At 48.1% G+C, this 20,670-nt stretch overlaps 1 protein-coding gene across 5 annotated transcripts in view; it reads right to left on the bottom strand.

Moving 5' to 3' along the window:
* LOC135898184 (uncharacterized) overlaps window positions 1-20,670 on the bottom strand; it is a 160,199-nt gene that overhangs the window by 19,198 nt on the left and 120,331 nt on the right. For 4 of the 5 annotated variants that reach the window (XM_065427004.2, XM_070527436.1, XM_070527437.1 and 1 more), the window contains exons 7-8: window positions 11,675-11,694; window positions 1,739-1,809 (exon numbers count right to left, since the gene is read on the bottom strand). In XM_065427004.2, the coding sequence (XP_065283076.2) occupies window positions 1,739-1,809; window positions 11,675-11,694 (91 nt within the window). The remainder of the gene's footprint in view (window positions 1-1,738; window positions 1,810-11,674; window positions 11,695-20,670) is intronic. The other variant, XM_070527439.1, reaches the window with a different exon arrangement.

The following is a 20,670-nucleotide window of genomic DNA, read 5'->3' as shown; positions in this document are numbered from 1 at the left end:
GATTGGGTGAGGGAACAAGCACGAGGTAATGATATCTCAGTTGAAATCCAGAAAAAGAAATGGGCATGGGCAGGACACGTAATGAGGAGGGAAGATAACCGATGGTCATTAAGAGTTACGGAATGGATTCCAAGGAAGGCGTAGCAGAGGGCGGCAGAAAGTTAGGTGGGCGAATGAGATTAAAAAGTTTGCAGGGACAACATGGCCACAATTAGCACATGACCGGGGTAGTTGGAGAAGTATGGGAGAGGCCTTTCCCTGCAGTGGGCGTAACCAGGCTGGTGCTGATGATGGTAATGACCAGATTAAAAAAAACAGCACTATGAAAATGAAAAGTAAAATAGCTTTGTCCTGTGCGTGACGTTTTCCTGGAATATCAGGTAGATACCCCGAAGTGTTACGCTTTCTCGCGTCTCTTCACGTGATGCACAAGTGAAGAGACAATGGACATGCATATGAATATGTCTTTAATTAACGACGATAGACGTTCTGTATTGAGTTTCAGGCATCATCCCGAAATTCACTGCATGAATATTGTGCCAGAAGCAGTGCAACTGGCAGCACCTACAATATATCCGCTGGCGATTTCTAATGGATCTAGCGTTCCTTGCGAACGTCACACCATTTTTTCTGTAGCCACTCTTTCGTTATTTATTTATTCATTTATTCATTTCCTCAAAGGTCTCTGTTGAGACATTACATGAGGGAGTGGGGAGTTAGTGACAAGGAGATACTACAAATTACAAAGGGATATTTATTACAATTACAAAGGGATATTTATGTTATTTAAGGCCCTAGGCGACTGGGTGTGGGCACCCAGGCGTGTGCCCCTTTATGTGCGCCCGAATAAACATCTCGCGAAAATACAAATTGGTACATTGAGTATGTGCAATTTGGCGTGTGGCAATGACACTATGCAAGCATATACATGTGGGCCAATGGATATGTACAACTGGGCATCTGCCACTCAGTAGGTACCCGAAAAAAGTACTTGGGCCATTGGTTGTGTTCAACTGCACATGTGTCACCAGGTATGTGAACATTCGTCTCGGAACCTTCGAACCGTGCATGTGCGTAAATAGAGAAGCAGATCAAGAAGCGAGGAATGAAGAACTCAGCTGCATAGAATTGCGACAGCCGGCATGTAAAGCCTGCTGATGTGCAGAACGAAGGGAAGTGTGCCTAAATGGCCCAGATGATGTCTTGAGCGACGAGCATCGAGCGACAGAGAAATGAAAAAAATGTCGGTTGAACTATACAGATGTGGAAAACTTAGCAATGCAGAATGTTGCTAAATTGGTTCAATGGTAATTGCGTTACCCTCCAAGTCTGCCGTGAGATCTGTTGTGCCCGAAGTTTTTCCCTCTTATCTATGGCATACGTTCGAAGCCAACATTGGGCAGGTAGATAAACTTGTGTCATTTATGTCATTTGTAATTCGGCTCTTAGAAACTTCAGTGCTATCGTTCGACAGAAAAATGACTGAATGCCAAGTATGTTTCGTTATGCAATGGAACAGTCACGAAGAAATGTGTCGATGTATATATTCTGGCACAAAGCAATACATAAACAGTAACTCGATTGCATTCGTCTTGTTAATCAATGTGTGGTACCTTGGTTGCGTTCAATTTTTTGCTCGCGGACAATCATGGTAACAGTGACGCTGTTAGGCAAAGTGATCAATGCAGCTTTTTTTACAAAGAAACCAGTTCAAATAAAAGTGAGCTTGAATTCTCACCGTAACCACTGAGTTGAAGAAAGTAACGACCATCCTGTTTTTGGACAATGTGTAATTGAACTTTATATTTCCTGAAATAGATAATAAAGTTAAAAATATATTGTTGCAGTTTGAATACACTTGAACCGGCATGATGCGGTCGCCGACATGAACAAAGAAACACAATAAGAATTTGCTAAACATTACCCGCCGTGGTTGCTCAGTGGCTATGGTGCTGGGCTGCTGAGCATGAGGTAGCCTGATAGAATCCCGGCCACGGCGGCCGCATTTCGATGGGGGCTAAATGCGTAAGCACCCGTGCACTTAGATTTAGGTGCACGTTAAAGAACCTCAGGTGGTCGAAATCTCCTGAGTCCTCCTGTACGGCGTGCCTCATTATCAGACAGTGGCTTTGGCACGTAAAACCCCATAATTTTTTAATTTGCTAAACATTACTGAGAAGGCACCCGTGGCATAATTGTGCCTTCTGCGAGCAATGTGACTCGATAAGGAACCGCGAGCATTTGGTGCGATGTTATAACTGGTATGGCAATTGCTTTGCGAAAGGCGATCGATCCTAACATTGTGCTGCTGTGTTCCTGAGTGCCTGAACCGTGCATAAATCAGGATGCATGAATGCCTGAAAATTCCCACGAAGTTGGAATGAACGATGAAAGCTCGTTGCGCGGCACTAGAAATTTTGCACTGTTTGTTAAGGCTCGAGTATTTTTACCGCCTGCCGTTGGCGAACTAGGTGCGCAAATGTCTTTCTATGAAGATGTGATTTACACTAGCGTGCTATGTTAATTACATATTTCAAGAGGTATATAATGCCAGTACATATTACTGATAAGACACTTTCCAGAAGATGATTTGCGGAGTCGTTCTGATATCGCTGAGGTAATCACAAAATATATTACCTGCTAGTCATCGATTTCGGTGGCGCGGCATGGCCAACACGAGTGCCACCACCATTGGTCTCAAAGACTTAGTTTTGTAGTTGCTGTGGTTTAATGTGGTTTGTCACGTACAGTTGCGGACAGAAGAAAATGGACCACGGGATCTCCGAAAACATTAAATTCCCGAGCAGCCTGTAGCAGTAATTAGTAAAACTACCCACGACAACGTTGTTAGCATATTCTTGTCGAGGTCCCAAATGCAAATACCAGATTGCGTTGTGAGGTTGCGGAGATATTCAGATTTTTCTTAGATTTCATGGTCCATAATATTCTGTCCGCGACTGTACGTGACGGCGAACTTGCTGGCACGCAGACAGGCACACAGAAAGGGATACTACGTCAGCAATAAACTTCACTAGAATTTATTGTGCGAACTTCTGCACAATATCAAGCGGCAGAACCAAGATCAATTCACATGGTCGCCAAGGCGGAGTTGAAATGTGGTTCTAGACCGATGAGCAGCGATAGAAATTATGGAGGCGTGATTAAAGCGCCACTACATCTCGCAGGAGTAAACATTAGTTGATGAAACTTAGGCATCGAATACGTCACCAGTTCAAACATTTGAATAAAGTACAGACAATGTATAGGAATATTGAAATGTGAAGTCACAGGTTGTTTGCTTCTATTAATGAATAGTTATGAGTACGAAACAGTGCAAGCTTTCTGATGTTTGCTCTTAGCGATAAGTGCTGACAATTGCCGAGATTGTATAACAGTTTTTAACACTGCGATATCGTCAACACTCTATCATGCGCATCCATAAAACGTAATGGCAGTGTATAAAGTAATAACCTGATAAGATTTATCAGTAACCTTAATTTTGAACCTGTATTTTCAATAAATATTGTGTTCTAGCTGTGTCCTCAGAGAAAAACTAAATGCGGCACACGCAATGTGATAGTGGAGATCAAAGTGGAGCTTCTGTGAATTATTTCAATGTATTACTGATTATATCTTAACACCGAAATAACAGCTGTGCTTTGGTAATAAAGACACATGCACATAGTACATTTTCAATCTGGGTGAACCCATTGGTCTGAATTTATGCGAAACACTCAAGGCTCACTAGTTCAATGCATGCCGATATAGAATGAATGCCATAAATACAGATGAGTGTACTTCGGTTTGGTTGTGACGCGATGTGGTGGTGAATATTCTCACTTCATCATCATGATCCGCAGCAGCAGCAGCAGCAGCAGCTTCGCTACGCCCACTGCAGGGCAAAGGCTTCTCGCATACTTCTCCAAATACCTCGGTCCTGTACTAATTGAGGCTATGTTGTCCCTGAAAACCTAGCAATCTCATCCGCCCACCTAACCTTCAGCCGCCCCCGAGTACGCTTCCCTTGTCTTGGAATCCAATCCGTAACCATTAATTACCATTGGCTACCTTCCCTCTTCATTACATGTCCTACCCATGTCCATTTTTTTTTCTTGAATTTAAATAAGATGTCATTAACTCGCCCCAGTTCCCTCAGCCAATCTGCTTTCATCTTATCCTCCTTAACGTTACAGCCATCATTCTTTCCATAGCTCGTTGAGTCATCGTCACTTTAAGTAGCACCCTTTTCGTAAGCCTCCAGGTTTGCCACGTAGGTGAGTACTGGTGAGACACAGCTGTTATACACTTTTCTTTTGAGAGATAATGGCAACCTGCTGTTCATGACCTGCAAATGCCTGGCAAACGCACCCCTGCCCATTCTTCTTCTTCTGATTATTTCAACTTCATCATTCGGATCCGCGGTCAATACCTGCCCTAAGTAGAAGTATTCCCGTACCACTTCCAGTGCCTCGCTACCTATCGTAAACTGCTGTTCTCTTCCGCGACTGCTAAACATTACTTTAGTTTTCTGCAGATTAATATTTAGACCCACCCTTCTTGTTTGACTCTGCAGGTCTGTCAGCATGCATTGCAATTTGTCGCTTGAGTTACTCAGCAAGGCAATATCATCAGTGAATCGCAAGTTACTAAGCTATGCTCCATTAACTCTTATCCCCAATTCTTCCCAATCCAGGTCTCTGAATGCCCACCGTAAACATGCTGTGAATAGCGCTGGAGAGATCGCATCTCCCTGCCTGACGCCCTTCTCTATTGGGATTTTATTACATTTTTTATGGAGGACTACGGTGGCTGTGGAGCCGCTATAGATATCTTTCAGTAATTTTACATACGGCTCGTCTGCACCCTGATTACGTAATGTACGCATGACTGCTGAGGTTTCGACTGAATCAAACGCTTCCTCGTAATCAATGAAACTATATTGCTACGGTGGAAAAGAGGACAGGGTCGTCAATGGTGAAGACGACAAGTGGCAACAGCCTCTCGGGATTCTCGGCTGTTGTTTATATATGGCTTGTAAATACATCTTGTAAATACTTTTATACCCGTGACATTTTGGTGGAGGTGCGCGGTACGCGTATTCGCCACGGAGCTCCGCAGCGGACGTCTCACCCAGCCTGGGTCCATGCTTCCAGGGGAAGGCACCGCATATTCAGTTGCGATGCCGTCTACGCATTCCCAGTACGTTGCTCAACCTCAGCCGCTATACCCCGGCAAGTGCACTGGCCTCGACTGTGTCAACGTTGTAGAATGGTTGAAGATGTATGAGCGCTTCAGCAAGGTGAGCAGGTGCTATCAGATCATAATGCTGGCAAATGTCATGTTCTACCTCGAAGGAACATCGCGAACGTGGTTTTACACACATGACGAAGACCTAAGCAGCTGGGACATCTTCAAAGAAAAGCTGTGCGACGTTTTTGGCAATCCGACCGGTCGACAACTAGCCGCCAAGCAACAACTCGCCACGCGTGCCCAAACTGCTACCGAGACGTATGCCGCCTACATTCAGTATGTCCTAGCCTTCTGTCATAAAATCGGCACGTCCTAGCCAGAGGCGGACAATGTTGGGTACATCAATGGCATCGCGGACGACGCATTCAATCTTCTGCTCTTTAGAAACGTGTCGACTGTCGACGCCATCATGAAGGATTGCCACCGCTTCGAGTAGACGAACAGTCGCCGTGTATACAACCAGCTTACACGGCTTCCAAATGCTGCAGCGACCTCTTCCAGTACCGACCCTACCGACAAATTTAGCTCTCCTCCACCAAGCGAAAACGTGACCAATATTGTAAGCCGTGAACTCGAAGCAGCGTTTCCTGCCTCGCCTCAACAGACGTCTTGGAAGAACACTGCTGAGACGATATCGCTGATCCATTCCGTGGTTCACTAGGAAATCGCTAATATGGGTCTTCCTAGCGCCTGCTCCTTGAGTCGCCCTGACACCCGCCCTGCTCCTACGCCTCCGTGCTATCGCAGTCCACCTCACAGTGTCTGTTATCCCAACACTACAAGGAATCCATCCAACTGGCGTACACCTGAAGACAGACCGATCTGCTTCTGCTGCGGCCGAATCGGTCACGTTTCCCATCACTGCCGGAGCCGTTGGCTGTCCCCTCCTCTAAACACCTTCCGAAATGCAAGTTCGCCCCGAGGTTCCTCACCCCGACACCACTACGTCGACTCGCCGCTATGCTCGCTCGTCCTCGTATCCAAGTCGTCAGCGACGTCCGCCCCAGCTTCACCGCTCACCGTCGCCGACCTTACCAGGACCATTCCAGCAGGAAAACTAGGCAATGCATGCCTCGAGGTGGTGTTGCAATGTCCCATTCACCTCAAAATCCACTTTTGACGCTGTTTACGAGAAACAACCTTTTTGCCGTCCTAGTTGATGGCACACCTGTAACCGCTTTCATAGATACCGGAGCACACAAATCGATAATGACCAGCTGCCTACGCCGCCATTTAAAGAAAATTCTTACTCCTGCCGTTACTCGGTTCATACGGATTGCCGACGGTAGCACGGTGACCATAGGTGGAATGTTTACTGCATGTGTGAGCATTTCCGGCCGCCACACTGTCGTCCTTTTCACTGTGCTTGACCAATGCCACCATTACCTCATACTAGGCCTAGACTTCCACTCCGCCCATTCAGCGCTCATCGCTTGTTCCTCAAGTACTGTGCGTCTTGACCTGCCTCTGCTGGACGTTCCTCCGACACCACACAAAATTCGCCTAAGACCAACTGATTTTGTTCCCGTTCCACCACAGGTCTTCAGATACATCGAAATGTCGCCTTCTACGCCAGTTCCCGATTCTGATTACACATCTGATGCTCCCATAACTGCCATCGTTCTCGCCCACAACATTACCGTTCCGCATACAATAGTGAGGGTCACAGACAATCGCACGTATCTCCCTGTGGTGAATTTCGGGCTCACGAACCAAATTCTGGCTAACCTGGCTATCACCCTGGCTACAATCACTCCTTTCGAAGTTAGTTGCATTCAGACCTTCGGCATCGATGCTGCCTGTGAGTCTTTCCGGTCTACTAAATGTACTGGCAACGACATTAGGAAAATGATCACACCGGATTTTACTCCTGCAGACACTGAACAGCTCTGCAGTCTATTGTTTTCCTACAAGGATATATTCGACCTGAACAGCCAACCCTTAGGCCCGACGTAACTTGTCAAACATTGTATCCATACATGTGATAATCTACCCATCCATCGGCGACCCTACCGAGTGTCAGCTTCGGAGCGTCACGTCATGAAAACCGAAATTTGCAAGATGCTAACGAAAGACATCATTGAGCCATCGTCAAGTCCCTGGGCATCCTCTGTCATGCTGGTCAAAAAGAAGGACGGTTCATGGAGATTCTGCGTCGATTACCGCCACCTCAACCGCATAATGAAGAAGCTCGTCTACCCGCTACCTCGTATCGATGACGCCCTCAGTTGCCTACATGGGGCACAGTATTTTTCGTCCATCGACCTGCGGTACGGATATTGGCAAATCGCTGTCGATGATCTACATCGTGAAAGACCGCTTTTATACCGCCTGATGGTCTTTACCAATTCAAAGTTATGCCTTTTGGGCTATGCAATGCTCCGGCTACCTTTAAGCGAATGATGAACTCATTACTCCAAAGGATTCAAGTGGTCGACTTGTCTCTGCTACCTAGATGGTGTTATTCTGTTCTCACGCTCAGTCAGCACACACATTGAGCGCCTTTCAGCTGTGCTTGCCGTTTTTCGCAAGGCCGGTCTACAACTCAACTCCAAGAAATGTAACTTCAGCCCACCGTGAGATTACTGTTCTCTGGCATGTCATCAATGTGACTGGCATGCGACCGGACCCAGAGAAAATTCGCGCCGTGAAAGAGTTCCCTGTCTCACGGTCCTCAAAAGATATCCGAAGTTTTGTGGGTCTTTGCTCTTACTTCCGCCGCTTTGTTAAAGATTTTGCTACGATAGCACGCCCTCTCACAGATCTCCTGAAGAAAAGTGTGACGTTTTCATGGGGACCCTCTCAGGCCGCCGCCTTTTCTCGCCTTACCACCATGCTCACCACCCCACCAATTCTCGGACATTTTGCTACTTCAGCACCTACGGAGGTGCGCACCGATGCCAGTGGTCACAGAATCAGTGATGTCTTGGCACAAGTTCAATACGACCATGAACGTGTCATGGCGTACGCTAGCCGTCTTTTGCCACCTGCGGAGCGGAACTACTCTATTACCGAGCATGAATGTTTTGCCGTTGTGTGCGCAGTGGCGAAATTTCGCCCCTATTTATGCGGCACGCTCTTTTCTATTGTTACGGCCCACCACGCCCTCTGTGGGCTTTCGTCTTTAAAAGATCCCACAGGGAGGCTTGGACGACGGGCTTTGCGGCTACAAGGGCATGCCTATTCGATGGTGTATACGTCTGGACGCCTACACAAGGACGCCGACTGTTTGTGCCGTTACCCTGTACACAAGCCCGCCAACGCCGACATGGACGCTTCCGAAAGTGTTCTTTCCATTTCCCAGCTTTTGGGCGTGGCCAACGAGCAACGCCGTGACACTACATTGAGGACCCTCATTGACCGAATAGAATCTGCTCCTACTGATCCCTCGTTACAGTGGTTCGTTCTCAACGACGGTATATTGTACCGACGCAGTTTTCCTCCTGACTGTCCTCTCCTTCTCCTTGTCGTTCCTCAACACGTCCGCTCTACCATGCTTCAGGAGCTTCATGACGCCCCAACTGCCGGACACCTTGGCTTTGCTCGCATTCACGACCGTGTGCGCCGCCACTTCTACTGGCTCGGTTTCGCACGCTCCGTACGGTGCTATGTAGCTCCTTGCAAGCCTTGTCAACATCACAAAAAGCCAGCAGTGCTTCCTGCCGGGTACCTACAGCCGTTCGACGTTCCACCTGAGCCGTTCTTTCGCATAAGTCTGGATCTCCTTGGCCTTTTCCCAAGTCCGGCTCCGGCAACAGGAGGATCGCTCCTGTTGCCGAAGCTCCTGTCTACGCGACGCGCAACGCGATCACTTGGGCACTTCCCATGAGCTGCGCAACGGACGCCGCAGATTTCCTACTCCGGGATATCATTTTAGTACATGGCACCCCGTGACAGCTCCTTACTGACCGCGGCCGCACTTTCCTCTCCCAAGTCATCGCCGATATCCTACGATGGTGTTCTACCAAGCACAAACTGACCACCTCATATCCCCAGACCAACGGCCTTACTGAGTTACTTAATCTGACTATTACTTACATGCTATCGAAATACATTTCACCCGACCACAAGGACTGGGATGTGGTGCTCCCTTATGTCACGTTCGCCTATAATTTATAATGCCACGATATGCTGGGTATTCCCCCTTTTATTTGCTCTTTGGTCGAGACCACGTATTACCCTTCGACACTTCACTCCCTTTGACACAGGATTCAGGGACCGAGTATGCCCATGACGCCATCGCCCACGCTGGCCATGCCCGCCAGCTTGCCCGTGCTCGTCTGTTGGCATCGCAGGAATCGCAATGACACGTTTACAGTCGCCGCGATCGTGAAGCATATTTTTCACCAGGCGCTCTCGTGCTACTTTGGTCCCCTTGCCGCCGAGGGGGGCTCTCTGAGAAACCCCTCCCGTGCTACAAAGGCCCTTGCCGTGTTCCACGTCAAGTAACCAATGTCACTTACGAAATCATCCCCGAGACCTCCGTCATGCCACCCGGTTCCACATCAGCTGACGGCGTACACGTCTCTCGGCGTAAGCTGTACTATGCCCTTACCGACGGCCCCATCTGAAGCACTGGGATGGTGCTTTTTCTGCCGGGGTCGTGTTACAGTGGAAAAGAAGACAAAGTCGTCGACAGTAAAGACGACGAAGTGGCAACAGCCTCTCGGGGTTCTGTGCTGCTGTATAGATACGCATCGTGTAAACACATCGTATAAATAGTTTATACCCGTGACAATATAATAGCGTCACTCTTGCAAGAGTGATGACGTGCATTAGCCTTCTTAGTCATTTGTGTGAGTAATCGAGTGAGTACATCGATCAGTCACAAAAAATTAACCGAAAATACGACACTCCCTAAAGGGAAATTTGAATACAGATGTACATGTGTTTTCAATTCGCATTGTATTGGCTGGCGTGGACAATCTGTCTCGTGCGGCACGTTGCAGAACCGAACAAAGTGGTGCGCGACGGCCTCAGTAATCGGCAGACCGCCAGAGGCAGCGCGCGGCCACCCGCAAATAGGCATCCCCTCGTGCAGCGCGTTCTCTCCATATGTAGCAACGGCGACGTCATCCATGGAAGACGCGCCCTACTCTGGTGACATCTCGCAGCCATCGTCGCCGCAGAGCCCGTCTTGCGTGGGGCTACGGCTTTCATCTCACGCTTTCGCCATAGCTTCCTCTTCTGCTTTCGTGCTCATGCTATCTTGTTTATTGCCTTCTTTCACCTCTCGCTGCGCACCGTGTACCCGCTTTCATCCTTAGCTATGCTGGTTCACTCGGTTACCAGGGAGGCCAGCACTCGCTGCAGGAACGAGTGCCTAGGAGCTGCGCTCTAAAATGCTGCATCACAGTCCACCTGATGGAGTGTTCAATAGCAAGAAGCATCCCCTTGCGAGCAGTTATTATGGAAGTTTGTTCAATGTGGCCAATGGTGTCTGTTCTTCAACTGGGCGTTATGGAACTTAGTTGGTTGCATTGAAACGGGACGATGGGCTTGGATGATCCTGGAGCAACATATATTACTTTTTTAGGCTATTAAACCTTCAATTGCTGGCTACACGTGGGTTTCGTGCGCTGTGGATCACCGTATTTCCCAAGAAGTGATTTCCGGCTCAATAGAAGACATTAAACGATAGCCTGCCTCCTTCCATAAATTGAATATTATTGTTCTTCGTGTGGAACACACTAGTAACAAGTAGGCAGCATTGTACGCCACTTTCTGTGTGATAGTCGGAAGTCATGACTCAAGCTGCAACAAATGTAGGTACAAGATTAGAAATTATATCAAAGGGCTCGATGTGTGTTATTCATAATTATATAAAGCAAACTGACAACATAGCAAAGGAAAGCATAACGGAAAATGGCCGTAGTTTATCTGAAGTGTACAAAATGTAGAAAGAATCAAAGAAGACGAAACGATACCCTGGATTATGTCTTCCCGAAAGAAGCCCCCAGTTTTCCTTCTCTTGATCATTCATAACGAAGATCTCGAATCAGGCACCCTTGATGGCAGACGGTAGCATGCGAGGATTTTTAAGCCAAATGACCACTCCTAAGTTCAGGTGCTACTCGACGGCATCGGGCAAAAAAATATGTTCCACATCCGGCCGCCGTGAACCCTGAGTAGTGGCCGTGCTGTCTGGTATATATAAGTACCCAAGACAGTGGGCGGATCGATAGCCGTAACCATAGCATAATTGGCAGTGCAACGAAAGCGTAATGCACCTGTTAATTTTTTGTACACTTTCGTTCTGCGTGTCTTCATTTAATTGTAGATTTCTATTTGAACCAGAGCTAATTTAATTGTCTGTTGGCTTAACATGATCAATGAATTTTCATAGATGATACGAAATATATGTTTGACTCGCATTCTTACTCTTACTACATGTTTTAAAAGCATAACAAATGTTATCACTTACATTGTCTTCCAGTCCGTGTACTGAAACAAGAAAATATATTTCATATTTATGGCATCACGGTAGTCTTCGAAGCCTCAAGTATGTGCGTTACAAGAGGAGTAAGGCACCAGTAAATTTGTAAACATATACCTACGAATAGGTCATGCACAGTAAGCAAAGCAGCAATATTTAAACAATCATTACAAAGAAAAATAAACACGAGAAGAAAACATCCTAAGTCCAATAAACAACGGCGCTAGTATTTACATGTTGAAGAAGAAACATAAAAAAAGACAAAATCATAAACAGTTGCAGCCTCCACAAAATGTACAAGGGCCAACTATCCTGCAGATAACTATTGTGGGAGGACCTAAGAACTATATTGTACGCTTTAAGGGCCGTGCGCAAAACGGCGAGCAATTGATCAGGATCAGTTTCAGAGATATTACGAGATGGCAGGTTATTGCATAATTGCTACAGCGTAAAATACGAAAACAAGGAGAAACATGAAACATGAAACCACAGGACCGGGCGTTGTCTGGACCAACTATCCCAATTCTCTGTTAACGTAACCGCTATTCTAATCAGCTGCTTTTCACGCAATAAAAGGAGCTGGCGCAATAATGTACGCCATCTCACGGATCAGTAAACAGGAATACATATTACAGCAATGAAATATTCATACGTGGCTGCTGTCTTTCGGGTATGAGAGGTCCACAAGTTCGGCTTGTCTATTTAGCGCCGGTGACCCTCAGCTACAGGATACAGGAAGGATGAAGACACCGTGCTAATCGAATCATATGAGGTAAAGTTTGACCAATTGATGTATACCGAAAATTGGTACAATGAGGACTCGGAACATTATGTACCTCAAGGATACGAGCATTTCTTTGTGAGCCGCAAAGCAAGCAGAGGTGGCGGCGTTGAAATTCTAAATTCTCTAACAGGGTACGATATTCTCAGATAATATAACACAGCCACAGAAATTATAGTCTTATGCATAAAGGAAGAAAAGATGGTATTTGCGGTTTTGTATCGACCCCCTAATGAAAGCCACTCTGTTTTTTTGCAGTTTTTAGATAACCTTCTGTCATACGTAAATTAAAACTGCTATCTGCTTACACTGGGCGGGGATTTCAACATTGACATGATGACTAATTAAGTACCTACTCCGCAATTTGTATCTATCATAGATTGCCATGACTTCTGCAACGTCATCAGATTTCCGACGCGTGCAACCGTCACTAATCACCATACTAAACACTTTCATAATAAACTCGACAATCGATAACACGACATAGGGTGTCATAAGCTATGATACTAGCAATCATATGTCTATATATCTTTTTCTAGAACATAAAGGCGCCGTTAAATTCACTGAAAAGACAACGCACCGCTAGATATCGGCTCAAACGCTAGATAAATTCAGAGAAGCTCTGCGTGACATAAACTGGAGCGAAATTTTTCCCATTGAACATGCCATGATTCATATGATAAGTTTATGACCAAACTCAAAACGCTGTACTTCAAATCATTTCCGCTTAAGACCTATTGGAGTGGAAGAATGTCACGCATGCCATGGATTTCAAAAGAACTCATTAGGCAAATCAACCAAAAAAAATAAGCTTTGTCAGTCTTCTATCAAGTCGAAGGAATTGTCAAACTGGAAAGATGATCGATAAACAGTTTAGGAATAAATTGAACAAAGAAAAGGAGAAAAATGATTACTACAGCCGTATATTTAACAATGATTGCATGCGCAGAAGTGACAAGGTATGGAAAAAAATTAATGAAACACTAAATCGTAAGTCAGTCGATATACGAACAGATACGTTGAACATTGATGGCACCTTTGTTGGTGGCACAGAACTTACAAACCATTTTAACAATTTCTTTGTTAAAGTAGGATGCGTAGGTCACGACATTCAAGAAACAATGCTTGCAGTTTCATTAAGAGAATCTTCATCGCTAAAGCCTACAAGCATCCCTGAGGTGATTACAACATTTTCATCCTTGAAAAATAGCCATAGTCCAGACGTAGATGATTTAGAATTTGGGCCACTTAACTACGTCATAGACTTGCCCGCACCTGCAGTATTGCACATGTTTAATATTTCTCTGTCAACCGAAGTTTTCCCGCGTCATAGGAAGCTAGCGAGAGTAATAGTTATTCACAAAGGAAGTGACAAAAATATTCTTGGTCTAAAGGTGTTTAATAGGCAGAGCTCGGAGCAGCGCAACGTCGGCAGGCAGGGCAGTCACAGCTTCCAAACACGAGAGCCGTTGCTGAGCACGCGCGCTCGACCCACTACCGTTTAAAGGCAGTAGCGCTGAACCCACTAGCGTCTCTCTTCGCTACAATCACCCCCCAGGAGCGAGAAGGAAGCCGTCCGGAGCCCTAGCAGCTCGTCACGATGAGCGGGTTGTAGTAAGGCTTTAAACGGTCGACATGGACAATGTCTCGTCCATGGCGGCGCATGTCTGAAGATGGCTCAACTGGTTCTATGGCATAGTTCACAGGAGATGCACGTTCGAGAACACGATAAGGGCCTTCATACTTAGGGACCAGTTTTGATGAGAGGCCAGGGGCAGTTAAAGGAACTGAGAGGCACACGAGCGCTCCCGCATCGAAGGTGACCATGGCAGTGGCGTCACCACGAGTGCTCCTCTGGCGCTCTTGATGAGCGGAAGTAAACGCCCGTGCGAGGTCGCAGCACTCTTCTGCATGTCTCACTGTGGCAGAAATAGGCACGCACTCGGATGCATCCGGCCGGTATGGCAGAATGGTGTCAATGGTGTGCGAAGGGTGTCGACCATACAGCAAGAAATAGAGTGAAAATCCAGTGGTGCTCTGCGCAGCGGTATTATACGCGTAGGTGACGAATGGCAGAACGGCGTCCCAGTTCGTGTGGTCGGAGGCAACGTACATTTAAAGCATGTCGCCGAGCGTACGGTTGAAGCGTTCTGTGAGGCCATTCATTTGAGGGTGGTACGCCGTAGTCGTACGATGAACAACGTGGCACTCTTTGAGAATCGCTTCAACTACTTCCGACAGGAAGACGCGTCAGCGATCGCTGAGCAGTTCTTGAGGTGGACCATGCCGCAGGATGAATCGGCGAAGCAGGAATGATGCAACATCGCGCACTGTATCTGCTGGGAGAGCGGCGGTGTCAGCGTATTGTGTTAGGTGATCTACTGAAACAATGGCCCAGTGGTTACCAGACGACGTCAGGGGAAGTGGCCCATACAAATCCATGCCAATGTGCCCGAACGGCCGGGTAGGGCAGGGTAGAGGCTGCAGACCAGCTGACGGGTGGTGGGGTGATGATTTTTGGCGCTGGCAGTCGGGGCATGAGCGAACGAGCTTTTGAATGTAGTTGTACATTCCCCGCCAGTAGTAGCGTTGTCGGAGGCGCTGGTAGGTTTTGAAAAGTCCCGAGTGAGCACACTGGATCAGAGTGGAACGATGCGCAGATTTGAGAACGCAGGCTTTGAGGTACAAGTAATAACCACTGGCGGCCGAGAGGTGTAATTGCGTCGGTGAAACAGGTCGTCTCGGATGGCGAAATGGCCAGCTTGACGGCGCAATGCACGAGTGGTTGGCTGCGATGACGGGTCAGCAAGGCAATCTATGATGGAGGCAATCAAGGGGTCCTTGCGCTGCTCAGAAGCGATGGTCCTAATGCCGACGGAAGAAACGTCAAGCTGGGATATTGCGCAGCACGGATGGTCGACTGGCAAGGGAGAACGTGAGAGGGCGTCAGCATCAGCGTGCTGGCGTCCGTTGCGGTACAGCACGCGGATATCGTAATCCTGTAAGCGAAGCGCCCAGCGGGTGAGACGGCCTGAGGGATCCTTCAATGACGACAGCCAGCATAGTGCATGGTGGTCCATGACGACATCAAATTGTAGACCACAAAATAGGGCCGGAACTTGGTAAGCGCCCAGATGGTCGCCAGGCATTCTTTTTCCGTGACGGTGTAATTGGTCTCGGCTTTAGTAAGCATACGGCTTGCATATGCCACAGCATATTCAGAAAACCCATCTTTGCGCTGCGCTAGGACAGCGCCGATGCCAACACCGCTGGCATCTGTGTGTACCTCAATAGGGGCCGTTGGGTCGTAGTGGCGCAAAATGGGAGGAGACGTCAGCAAACGATGGAGCTTAGTGAACGCCTCGTCGCACTCGGACGACCAGGAATGGAGAGGTCCGCTTCTGCCAAGGAGCTTCGTCAGGGGCGATATGACGGCGGCGAAATTGCGAATGAAGCGCCTGAAGTAGGAACACATGCCTACAAAACTGCGCAGTTGTTTGACGGACGTCGGTTTAGGAAATTCAGCTACGGCACGAAGTTTGTCTGGATCGGAGAGTATTCCATCCTTCGAGACGACGTAACCTAGTATCGTGAGCTGCCGCGCTGCAAATCGGCACTTCTTTAGGTTCAGTTGGAGGCCAGCGTTTGCTAAGCACGTCAAAACACGACGTAGGCGTTGAAGGTGCGTGGTGAAGTCAGGGGCAAAAACAACAACGTCGTCGAGATAACATAAGCACGTGTGCCACTTCAAACCGCGGAGAACTGTGTCCACCATGCGTTCAAATGTTGCTGGCGCATTACAAAGTCCAAACGGCATGACGGTAAATTCTTATAAGCCGTCGGGTGTGACCAGGGCTGTCTTCGGCCTATCGACGTCAGCCATGGGTACTTGCCAATAGCCGGAGCGTAAATCTAGAGATGTAAAGAATTCTGCTCCGTGTAGGCTATCGATGGCGTCATCGATTCGCGGCAGCGGGTATACATCTTTGCGAGTGATGCTGTTCAGGCACCGATAGTCGACATAGAACCGTACCGAGCCGTCTTTTTTCTTAACAAGGACGACAGGGGATGCCGATGGACTGTTCGAGGGTCGGATCATTTCGCGGCGAAGCATATCGTCCACTTGCTCATTATTCACACGACGTTCTGTGGCAGAGACGCGATATGGTCGTTGCCGCAATGGCGGTTGGGAGCCAGTGTCATTATGGTGCGTCACAGCAGACGCCCGGCCAAGCGAAGGTTGCCCGACATCAAAACAAGAACGAAATTCTTCTAAGATGCGCAGAAGCTGCGAATGCTGAGGTGGGGTGACACCATCGGCAATAGATGAATCGAACACACCTGTGGGCAAAGGGTCCGACGTAGAGAGAGAACCGAGCGTGTTGTAACTGGCGCAGCACGTGTCTTCGGGAACATCCGTAATTTGTACGGCGTCGATAACTTCCACGTGGCCAAGACAGTCGCTTTGAAGCAGCATCACAGGGTATGGGAAGGTGTTACAGACAAAAATAGCTGTGGAGCGCTGTTTGACGTTTACAGTTGCAAAAGGCAACAGCAGACCTTTTCGAGTATAAAGGTGGCCCGACGGAGGAAGTAGTGCGATGGCGTCAGAAAGGCTGCTGCACTGCATTGATACAATCACTGACAAGTTGGCAGGCCCGTTTGTGTCGTGCCTGACGAGTAGTTTGTTCGCAAAAGAAGCATTATCGGCAAGCGTCATATCTGAGATCGACGACAGTTCTAGTTCGGCCCATGCGCAATGAATGACGGCATCGTGGCGGGCGAGAAAGTCCCACCTCAGGATAACTTCGTGGGAACACGAGGAAATCACAATAAATTCGACGGCGTATACAACGTCCTCGATGACAACACGAGCGGTGCACGCCGCAGTCGGGTGAATACGCTGTGCGCCTGCTGTTCGGAGGGCGAGTCCAGAAGTGGGCGTCGTAACCTTTCGAAGGAAGCGACAAAGCTTTGCGTCCACAACTGATACAACGGCTCCGGTATCCACGACGGCATATGTGCGCACACCGTCAACTAACACGTCTATCGCATTGGTCGCGAGGGCATATGTGTGCACACCGTGGACTAACACGTCTATCGCATTGGTCGCGAGGGCATATGTGTGCACACCGTGGACTAACACGTCTATCGCATTGGTCGGGCTACGTTGAGGACTTCCGCGTTTCGATGGGGTCGCAGCCCTTGCCTCATGGACTGCGACGATTAGTTTTCCTCATCCCGAGCTTCGGGCCGAAGCCGCATCGATGATGGGGAGCGTCGGCGTGGAGAAGTTAAGCGGTGGATGTTGGCGGACCGGCGGAATGGTGGTGACGCAGCCCGAGGTTCGTCGTCGTAAGAAGGGCGCGGAGAACCTGCCATAGAACTTGGCCCATATGGTGTAGCGCTAGGCGACTGCACGCCACTACAGTAGCGTGCGACGTGGCCTGCGTAGCCGCACGCAAAACATATCGGTCGATTGTCCGCTGTACGCCACCGAGTCGTTGCGGCAGGTCCCGTCCATGTGGAAGGACGCGTTGGACGTGGCGGCTGGTGAATTGATTGCATAGCAAGCTGTTGTCGGGGCATAACGAGGACTTCGGCGTACGTGAGAGGTCCCCGTTGAGAGAGTTGTTGGGGCTGGGTGACGATTTCCACGTAACTGAGTGGCACAGCTCTCGGGATCTGTTGGGGCCTGGCCATGACTTCGGCGTAGCTGTGAGGCGCAGGAACACGCTGGTGGTGCTCAGGAAAAACCTCTTGCAGTTCTTGCGCTATAACGCGGCGAAGCGGAGGCGCAAAACTTGGCGTAGGCGCGTGTACCGACTGCGGCCGTGCAAAATCCATCAACGAGAGTTGCCGGGCAACTTCCTCGTGGACGAACGCCTTCATTTCTGCGAGCAACGCTGCCTGGTTGGACATGGCAGCCAAACCAGCGAGGTGTTCGTCACGCGGTAGAGATCGACGGGTCAGTGACCGCTGCCTGCAGATTTCTTCATAGCTCTGACACAGTGTGACAATTTCAGCCACAGAGCGTGGACTTTTGGACAGCGACATGTTAAAGGCGTCGTCTTCTACGCCCTTCAGGATGTTTCGGATTCGATGAGACTCCGCCATGGTTGAATCGACTTTCCTGCATAGGTCCAGGACATCTTCGATATAGCCGGTGAACATTTCGCCTGGCTGTTGACCTCATTCTAGCAACCGTTGCTCGGCACGCAGCTTGCGAACAGCAGGGCGACTAAATACATCGGCGAGGAAAGTCTTAAATTCCGACCATGTCTGGAACTCTGCTTCATGGTTGTTATACCTCAGGCTGGCAACTCCAGCGAGATAGAACAGAACATGGCTCAGTTTGGCCTCTTCGTCCCACTTGTTAAGGTCGCCTACTCTGTCGTACGCCGTGAGCCATTCGTCCACGTCAGTGTCGTCCGCTCCAGTGTAGATAGGAGGGTCGCGATGATGAGGCACCCCGGGACACGCAGTGGGTGCAGGAGGAGGCGTTAGCTGGGAGGCGTCTTGGGGCATGTCAGATGGTAGGATACGAGACCGGAGTTCCAGGATGATCGTCTGAGGGTACCCCGCACACTCCACCAATTCTAAAGGTGTTTATTAGGCAGAGGTCGGAGCAGCGCAACGTCGACGGGCAGGGCAGTCACAGCTTGATGATGATGATGATGATGATGATGATGATGATGATGATGACGATGATGTCCTTGATGAGTGTGGCGCTTACCCACTCGCGGGGATTGGCCAAGAGTCGGGCAGACTTTGCTTATGTGTTCAGAAAATGGAGGTAAAAATCTAAAATTTTTTTACATTAATTTAGGCGAGGGAAAATCGAAACGGTTCAGTAGATTGTCATGCTACGTAGAGGAAAAAAAATTGTCTATAATATATCAATGAGGCAATAGAGGAGGAATGAATAGAATAATACGGTCATCAATGAAATCGGCTTGATTCAATAATAAATTTTTCTAAGGCGAAGCACACATTCCTGTGTGAGTGCCCAAGCTCAGACGCTCCGAAAGACAGTAGTACCGGAGTGTTCAATGGCAGGCCAAGCTGTCGCACTGTAATTTCTAAACTCATTTTCCTCATGGTGGAGAAACGCCGGCATTCCAGTAGGTAGTGCTCAATCGTCTCTAATGCATTGCAAAAATGACACAATGAGGATATTGCCAGACCAGATCGGTGCACGTAAAAATTTAGAGACGGGACGCGACAACGTAGTCTCGTTAATGTAACTTCCATTTGTCTTGTTTTGCAAAACTTCCTGCTCCAAGGGAATTGTAAGTGGCGTAGTTCCAAGGATGATTTGAGGTTCGATTGAGATGTTAAAAGGATGTATCTTCTGAACCTGGCCGACGTGATAAAGCCCATCGTTGGAAGAAGGGGAAGCACTGGGCCGCTGATAGAAGCCTTGGCCAAGCTGTCTGCCACCTCATTCATAAATATGCCTCTGTGCCCAGGTACCCATATTAATTGTAAACTTCTCAAATGACTTGAAGCTAGTGAGTACAAAGTTTTCAATATGTGTGTCTCTCCGGGAGCAGTAAGTGAGGTGCACAGCGACGAAGAATCTGTGATTATTACCGCCGTTGACCTGGAAGACTGTAGCTTTCGTAAAGCTAGGGCAACAGCTAGGAATTCCGCTAGGTATATTGGAGTGAAGTCGGGAAGCCGAATAGAAAAAGACCAGTCCAATGATGATGACAAGATTCCAACTCCTGCATTTTCTTCACTCTGCGAAGCATCCGCTGCTATAATTACGTTAGTGTGGAGTTGATTCAAGTGATCCTGGAGTAAGCCGTTAAGAATATGCGAGGGAAGCTGCTTTGCATTATTTGGGTATAGGTCATCAGAAGTAATAACTAGTGAATTTGAGAGGCTGTTTTCCGTGATTATATCATTTATATTTACGTCTAACGGATTCAATAACGATTGCGATACAATGACTTGTGGCGTGTGAAACCGTGCCCATCTGACTCCAAAAAATTGGACTCGTTGTTTGATGAAGATGGACTGGGATCTTCTTCGTGGGGATTCATAGAGCCTTATAAATGTTAGAACGGTAAGTATTTTAAATCTCTTTTCAAGGGAAGGTAATCGTGCTTCCTTGTAGAGCACAGCGTTGGCTACAAACTTTGGTAGCCCCAGACATAAGCGAAGCGCTTCCCGTTCCAGCAAAACTAGTGGGCGT

Source organism: Dermacentor albipictus, chromosome 10, assembly GCF_038994185.2.
Source record: "Dermacentor albipictus isolate Rhodes 1998 colony chromosome 10, USDA_Dalb.pri_finalv2, whole genome shotgun sequence".
Taxonomy (NCBI): Eukaryota; Metazoa; Arthropoda; class Arachnida; order Ixodida; family Ixodidae; genus Dermacentor; species Dermacentor albipictus.
Note: the sequence above shows the minus strand (reverse complement) of the source record. Positions and strands in the feature narration are given on the sequence as shown.